Raw genomic sequence first — 8,021 nt, 5'->3', positions numbered from 1 at the left:
GTTCTGAGATACTTGTACTTTATTTGAGTACTTTCACTAAGTTTTACACTTTCTACTTCATCACCACATCTAAGAGACACATGTTGTACTTTTATTTTTGATATTTCTTCCGTTTATTTGATGCTGATATTGATGAAAAAGGAAAACGTTGATCACAGGACTGTTACTGGTATCAGAGTACTGTTACTCTGTAGTATTTCTACTTTTCCTTAAAGGATCTGAGTATTTCTAACAATTGTTCCTGGTGGAATAATTCATTTAATTGACCACCTGGATTCAGATAGACGGCTGGTAAGTCATTGATACTAGCTGGATTCTGTTTGTTAAAAGCTCTTAACTCGACGTTCTTTCCAGGAAACTTTTAGGGAAAGTCTGGACCTGTAAAATAAAGTGTTTATGTTCCAGGAAGCGGTTTCCCTTCCGGCGTCTTCCTCCTTTAATTTGATGTATTTCCTGTTGAAAGGAGAGTCGTCCTCCATCCAAACCTCCTGTAAGTTCACCTTCACTGCTGCCTTATTGTTTTCTTCTTCCTGTGAGCAGAGTCAGTGTTTCTTTAAAGGAACAGTTTGGGTGATTAAGTGTGGTTGTCTGAGGTCCATTGACTCACATTAATATGACTTTTATTGTACGCTGCATTTACAGTATTTTCACCATCTAACTGAAGCTGTTATATCGCTCTCTTCAAAGCCACCAGACTCCATTCAAAAAAACAGTCATTTAACCTCGCGGGAGTTGATGGTCTACTATTGTGACTTGTGTTTTAAAGCGTTAGTTTGGATCCAAACTGATACAGCAACACTGACAGGCTCAGAGTGTTATTCTAAGTGTGTGACAGCATCATGGAAAGGATCCCTACAGAGAGAGACCTGGAAGATCCTTTTGGTTTAACCACAAACAGCACACACACCAGACTACATTCACTAAAACAGGGATTTTAGAGAACAGAACAGTTTGTGTTATTGTGTCCAAACTAACCCTTTAAAAACACCAAAGTCACACAATAAAACAAGAATAACTCCTCCTTCATGTTCAAATTACCGTTTTGGAGGCTTTGAAGTGAGAATAGATGGATGTCAAGGCTCCAGTCTGACGGCAGTGAAAATATTCTAAATACTCCATACGCAACACACCTCATATAATCTGAACTGTCCCTTTAATCACAGTGGGATTAATTTCAGATAAATTAGACATTTTTCTTTCAGCATCAAACCTTCAGTGTGTTTGTTTCTACCTATTTAATGTTTGTTCTCTGTGACGTTCAGATTTACGGCCTTAACTGTTGTTATTTTCTTTATCAATTGGCTTTTCAGTTGACCGATCGTTTCTATGGACGTGTTCAATACTCAGTGGATAAAAAGACATTAATGAAATAAATATTGTAAAAACAAAACAAATGAACCAACAATTTCAGACATTCCTACTTCATTTTGACCTTTTTGTGAATTTATTTCATAATTTACTGTAAAACTGAACCTTTAAAGTCTGAAAAATCAAACTTTAGTTCTTTCCCTTTTCATTCAGCCTGAATCAACTAATCAGACGATTAATCAATCAATGAAGAGAAATCTGATTAGATTCAAAATTAGTTACTTTTAGACTAAAAGTAAAAAAAAAAAAAAAGTTTTTCTGTTTTTATATTGTTTCATCTTTTTGGGTTTTACTGCAAACTGAGAAACAAGCAGATTAATTGGTGAAAATTAATAAGTTTAAAAACACCATATTAATAATCTAATGTTGAAAAGATCAATAAAAAACATCCTGAGATTAATTGATAATGTCAGTAATTTTACAGAATTCACCCTTGTAGTTTAATGTAGATTTTCATGTTTCCTACGACCCCTGAATGCAGCACCTGTGGCTCTGAACGGCCTGTTTTTTGTTTTGTAACTTTAAACTTTATTGATCCGGAGCAGCTTTGTTGTTTCATGTTGGACTTTGTATGAAAAAATAAAACAACTGACTGACGAGAATCCTGTTTTTATTCCAAAAGCCTTTAATGAACTAGAGTCCGTTAACAGCTGAGAGGATCCACCTAATGAGCAGGAAACAATCAGCCCTACCTGGCTGTTGCTACGGCAACCAGCTCATCGTCAAGGTACACACACTGAAAAAAATAAATATCTTCTTTACAAAAATAGACTGAAAATCTAAACGGTGTGAAAACGTGTTCAGGCCTTGGCGTCCAGCATCTCCAGCAGCAGCTTGTGCAGGGGCACGCGGCGGCCGCGGTGCAGCCGCAGGAGATCCTGCACGGCGCGGTCGGCCGTCTGCCGCAGCAGCGGGAGGCTCATGAGCAGCCGGCCGGCCCGGTGCTGCTCCCTGCGGGACGCCTCGTACTCCTGCAGGGCCTCGTGGAGCCCGTCCTGGAACCGCTGCACCGAGTCCGGACAGTCCACGGGGTCGGCGTCTGATGGCACACACACACACACACACACACACACACACACACACACACACACACACACACACACACACACACACACACACACACACACCAGGAGTCAGGTAAAATATATTTTTAGTTTTTAGTTTCACACAGGAAGTTTGTCAGTTTTTAATGAAAACTGTTTATTAGAAACCCTCTGAGTAAAGACCCGCCCCTCCAGGGTAAAGACCCGCCCCCTCTGAGTAAAGACCCGCCCCCTCTGAGTAAAGACCCGCCTCTCCAGGGTAAAGACCCGCCCCCTCTGAGTAAAGACCCGCCTCTCCAGGGTAAAGACCCGCCCCTCCAGGGTAAAGACCCGCCCCCTCTGAGTAAAGACCCGCCCCCTGCTCCACCTTCAGTAAAAACATGCTGTTTAGATCTGGCTCCCTTCATGATGTCATAAGGGGATCTGTTGATCATGTGACCTCCACTGAAAACCCACTGTATTTTTCTAATTCTTTGTTTGCTTTGTTTTTGCCTTTTTCATTGAACTGCCAGCAGTCCTATCAGTTATTAGCAGTTATTGATCCGCTTCCTTGTGTGTGTTATTAGATTTGATCAACAGCGAATAATTAATGACTTCATAATAATAATCTTCATATTTTTGCTTTTTTATTGTTTGTTTAGAAAATGAGACAAACGGAAAAATCACGTCGGAGACAAACAGAATCTGAGACGGTGAAGTGGGAGTCAAGGTCAGACACACACACACACACACACACACACACACACACACACACACACACACACACACACTCTCTCTGTGTCCTCCAGCTGACAGTTAGCAGTTTATAGATCCATAACCGAGTCTATCAATACAGTGTATTGATCCGAGGCTCAGACAGTGGGAGACTGACCAGACTTCAGCTGGGAGGACCAACCGGTATCCCATCATGCACTGCTTCAACAGCAGTGTTTAACACAGTCATACACTGCCAGTCTGATGTTATTGATCAGCTGCTGCCGTTAGCATCAACAAGAGCCTCAGAGCTCCACACACACACACACACACACACACACACACACACAGTCCTGATGTCACTACAGCACCAAATATGGATTAATCCGCCGCTAGAAATAGTCCCCAATAAGTGCCCCAGTTCCTCCTGTTTGATTAAAAGCAGATTTTTTTGGGGGGGGGGGCACAGACACCACATCAGGTCGACCCAGCACCCTCAAAAAAAAGGAAGTTTATGGAGCTGATCAATACTGCGATGCTGTGTGCTCCCAGCCTCTGATCAATATCAATAACCACTCCTCTGGGATCATCGAGCCCCCCCACCCTCCGCCCAAACGTCTCCTCTCTTATATTTGTAAATCAATATCAGTTTTCAGGCTGCTGGGTCAGGGGCAGATCTGCAGTCCAGGGGGCATTAGGGGGCATTAGGGGGCAACAGCCTCCCCCACAGTTACACTGACTGTTTGTTCATAACAAATTAAAAAGTACGAAAGTTTAATCAGAAAAAATGAACAACCATCTGTCCTCATCCTGGTGTGTGAGTGACTGGTAGGTAGTAAAAGTGTTGGAACTGGTCCAGTAGATCACCTCAGCCAGCAGACACCAAACGGGCTGTTATATCGCTCTCAGGAAACACACCAGACTCCATTCACAAAAACACTAATTTTACCTTGTAGAACACAGTCAACTGCTGTCTGGCTTGGTTGGTCTGTTTGTGTTATTTTATAACTCTGGAGTTTTAAAGAATTAGCTGATCAAGCAAAATTATTAGTGTAACACACAATAACACAACTAAACTAACTGATGGAGGCAGCAGCTCCTGTGTCCTGTGAGCTAAAATCCCTATTTTTGTGAATGTAGTCTGGTGTGTGTGCAGAGAGCGATATAACGGCTGACAGCATCATGGAAAGGATCCCTACAGAGAGAGACCTGGAAGATCCTTTTGGTTTAACCACAAACAGACACTTAGAATAACAATCTGAGCCTGTCAGTGGCTAAAACAAGCACATTTGGACCAGTTCCAACACTTTTAGTACCCATCAGTCATTGAACAGTGGAGTTACTTACTAAAAGTTAAAGTTCTCAAAGCAGAAAAATGTTGTATATTATTTGTTTAGTACCAGAGTTGGCGAGCGCCATGGCCTTCAGCGTCACCACCTCCTCGGGGCTCAGGTTCATCGCCTGGTATTTGGCCGTCAGGTGACGCAGCGCCTCGTACAGGTCGGCCAATCCCGCGGCTCGACACTGAGCCTCGTCCAACCGCAGGTTCCCGGCGAACACGAGCTCCTCCCCCGCTGCGCCCTGCGACCGCCAGGCGACGCCCACCAGCAGCGCCTCCATCCAGCCGCTCTGCAGCAGCGACATCTGATCGACCAATGAGAGCCCGGAGAAACCTGAGAGGGGAGGGGCAGAGGGGGGCAGGTGTCACTCAGGTGAGCCGGCGAGTATTAATGTGACAGGTGCGAGGCTCTGCGGTCCTCCTACCTGGGATCTGTTTAGCCCAGCCGATCAGAACGAGCAGCTCCCGGTTCAGCAGGTCGCAGAGGGTCAGCAGGGTCCGCAGGCTGCCGTCACCGGTCGAGTCGTCCTGGCTGGCGGCCAGAGGGGCGGGCTCCGTCACCAACAGGTGGGAGATCACCTTGTTTCCTGAAGGACGGCAGCGATCAGCACACATAGACAAACACTCCAGCAGCAAGACGCTGAGCGAGCGTGTGTGTGAACTCACTGCTGCCGGCGGCCTGGCCGTACGGCGTCCTGGTGTATAAACTCAGCCCGGTCTCCACCCGCCTCTTGTACTTCTGACGCCCCCCCCTCACTCGGTCCATGCGAACACCTGCAACACAGAGACGAGGTTTCCTGCTCAGCCCACCCTGACATCCGTCCAGGCCCGGGGAGCCTCGGGAGCGCCTGGCGTTTTACCGCTCAGCTGAGAGCGACGGTTGTTCTCATGTTAGCAGCTCTTTGTAGTTGTTTTGTGTTTCTTGAAGATTATGTTGCATCTTTTTTATGTTTCTAGTCTCTTTGAGTTTGTTTGTGATCATTTTTCTGTCTTTGTTCTGCGTCTCTCTGTAGTTTTGTGGCCCTGAGCTGTCTAACAGAGGCTCAACAACGCTGCAAAGGCTCATGGGAAGTTGCACTGACTGATGGGACGTACCTTCCCTCATCATCCCGGCCTGGAGACATTTCTGGAAGCGGCAGGCCTGGCAGGCTTTCCTCCTCCGCTTGGTGATCTCGCACTCGTTCATCACGGGACAGCTGTACTCGATGTTGCCTAGGTAACCACAAACAGGAAGCACACACAGGAAGCTCAGTGACCAGCGCTGAAATTAACCAATGAGTTCTCGTCACTCTACCTGCCTGGATGAACTATAAATAAACAGAAAAAGAGATTTTCTGCATGTTGAATTATTTTAAAACTAATTATTTCACGTTGAAATAACTAAACCTCTGTGATGCTCTTCAAAGTTAAAATCCCTGTTTTAGTGAATGGAGTCTGGTGTGTGTGCTGTTTGTGGTTAAACCAAAAGGATCTTCCAGGTCTCTCTCTGTAGGGATCCTTTCCATGATGCTGTCACACACTTAGAATAACAGAGAGAGACCTGGAAGATCCTTTTGGTTTAACCACAAACAGCCGTTATATTGCTCTCTGCACACACACCAGACTACATTCACTAAAATAGTGATTTAGCTGGTCCACTGTTGCCTTGATCTGTTAGTTTGTTTGTGTTATTTTGTGACTTTGGTGTTTTAAAGGGTTCATTCAGATCCAACACAACATTTGTGTAACACAAAACCACACAAACAAACTAACTGATGGAGGCAGCTGTAGACCAGCAGCTCCTGTGTTCTTTGAGGTAAAATTACTGTTTTTGTCAATGGAGTCTGGTGGCTTTGAAGAGAGTGATATAACTCCTGTTTCTGGACTAATTCAGAAACGTTTTAACTGGTTATGTAAACACCAAATTGTGGCGTCCATCTTCTTATTAGATGTTCAGAGTTTATGAACTTTAAGTCTTTTTGGCCCCTGTTGGCTTCCATAGATCAGTGACACACTGATGACTGAACCGATCAGACAGAACCAATCGATCAATGAGCCCTGTGATGCTGTTACAGCTGATGAGTGAGCTCGTATCTTCACACACTAATCAATGCAGAGTGCTGCCGTATTGATCAGCTGCGCCTGTTAACTCGCTCATTGATTAACCCCCCCCCCCCGCCGCTCTCACCTTGGATGGTCCTCTTGAAGAAGGCCTTGCAGGCCTCGCAGGACGCCACGCCGTAGTGATACCCGGAGGCGAAGTCTCCACACACCAGACAGAGCCTCTTGGGCCCGGCGGCACCCATCGGCGTCAGGTAGTCCCCCCTGAGGATGGAGTCCACCTGCAGACAGGAGACACTCTCAAGTCTCTGCTCGTGGTGTTTGAACCCTCTCCATCTGGGAGGTATGTGAAGCCAGCAGGTTGGGACTATTTGCAGCGGCGGATTAATCTACATGTGGGGCAGCAGGTGTGTGTGTGTGTGTGTGAAATAAAACCGAAAAGCTTCTTCACCTGCGCTGAGAACGAACCCGTCTGAGACATCGAAAACCGCACCGCAGCCTCTGACATCACGGCGCCACTTCCTACGCTTCCCCCGCTGGAACTAGATCCCGTCGGGGAGTCGGGATCCGGCGCTCCACAGAGGAGGCTGTTGTAGGAGGAGGAGGAGGAGGAGGAGGAGGAGGTCGGGCTGGGCAGGAGGAAGGGCGGGTGTGAGGGGCTGAGAGAAGGCGTGGAGTCCAGGGGGAAGGAGGGACTGAGGGGGGAGGAGTGGAGGAAGGAGGCCGGAGACCGAGCTTCATCACCAGGGGAGGGAGAGGATGGGGAGGAGGAGGAGGAGTCCAAGAGGCTGAGGAGGAAGAAGAGTGTGAGATGAAATAGCTGAAGTTCACCAATCAAACAAAACAGTCACTGATTTTCAGAATAAAAGACTGGGACTTCCTTCTTTTAAAGAACTTTTTAAACCTTTTTACATGTTTTGGTGTCTAAATGACTGATACAGCTGTTATATCGCTCTCTTTAAAGGAGCCAGACTCCATTGACAAAAACAGTGTTTTTACTTTGCAGAACAGTTTCTGTTTCTGATCTACTGCTGCCTCATCAGTTAGTTTGTGCTATTGGGAGAAACATAAATATTGTGTTGGATCCAAACTGATCCTTTAAAACACCAAAGTCACACAATAACACAAACAAACTAACTGATTTTCTGTTATGTTCTGCAAAATAAAACCCCTGTTTTAGTGAATGTAGTCTGGTGTGTGTGCTGTTTGTGGTTAAACCAAAAGGATCTTCCAGGTCTCTCTCTGTAGGGATCCTTTCCATGATGCTGTCACACACTTAGAATAACACTCTGAGCCTGTCAGTGGATCAAACAAGCTCTTGTAGTGGACCTACTGTGATCAGGTGCAGTTGTCCCAAAGGATCACGTTGCAGCCTGTTCATACTGGACCAATTCCAACATTTATAGTAGCTACTACTCATTCAGAAACCAGAATATGTACAAACAGGGCCCATGTTTAAAAATAATGGAATTATCCTTTAAAGCTGCACTAAGTGATTTATGATCAGAGGAACTGCTGAAAACAAAGTTACACCAGGT

At 45.6% G+C, this 8,021-nt stretch overlaps 1 protein-coding gene across 1 annotated transcript; it reads right to left on the bottom strand.

Moving 5' to 3' along the window:
- Nucleotides 1-2,168: 2,168 nt before the first annotated feature.
- Nucleotides 2,169-6,758, bottom strand: esrrd (estrogen-related receptor delta). Its single transcript, XM_070829043.1, has 6 exons — nucleotides 6,611-6,758; nucleotides 5,539-5,655; nucleotides 5,110-5,217; nucleotides 4,869-5,030; nucleotides 4,505-4,777; nucleotides 2,169-2,407 (listed from the first exon to the last, which is right to left on the bottom strand). Exons 1-6 carry the CDS (start codon nucleotides 6,726-6,728, stop codon nucleotides 2,169-2,171), a joined length of 1,017 nt encoding a protein of 338 aa, XP_070685144.1. The 5' UTR covers nucleotides 6,729-6,758.
- Between the last annotated feature and the right edge of the window lie 1,263 nt (nucleotides 6,759-8,021).

This window comes from Pempheris klunzingeri, chromosome 4 (genome assembly GCF_042242105.1).
Source record: "Pempheris klunzingeri isolate RE-2024b chromosome 4, fPemKlu1.hap1, whole genome shotgun sequence".
In the NCBI taxonomy this organism is placed as follows: domain Eukaryota; kingdom Metazoa; phylum Chordata; class Actinopteri; order Acropomatiformes; family Pempheridae; genus Pempheris; species Pempheris klunzingeri.
The sequence above is the reverse complement of the archived record's forward strand: the minus strand, read 5'-3'. Positions and strand labels throughout refer to the sequence as shown.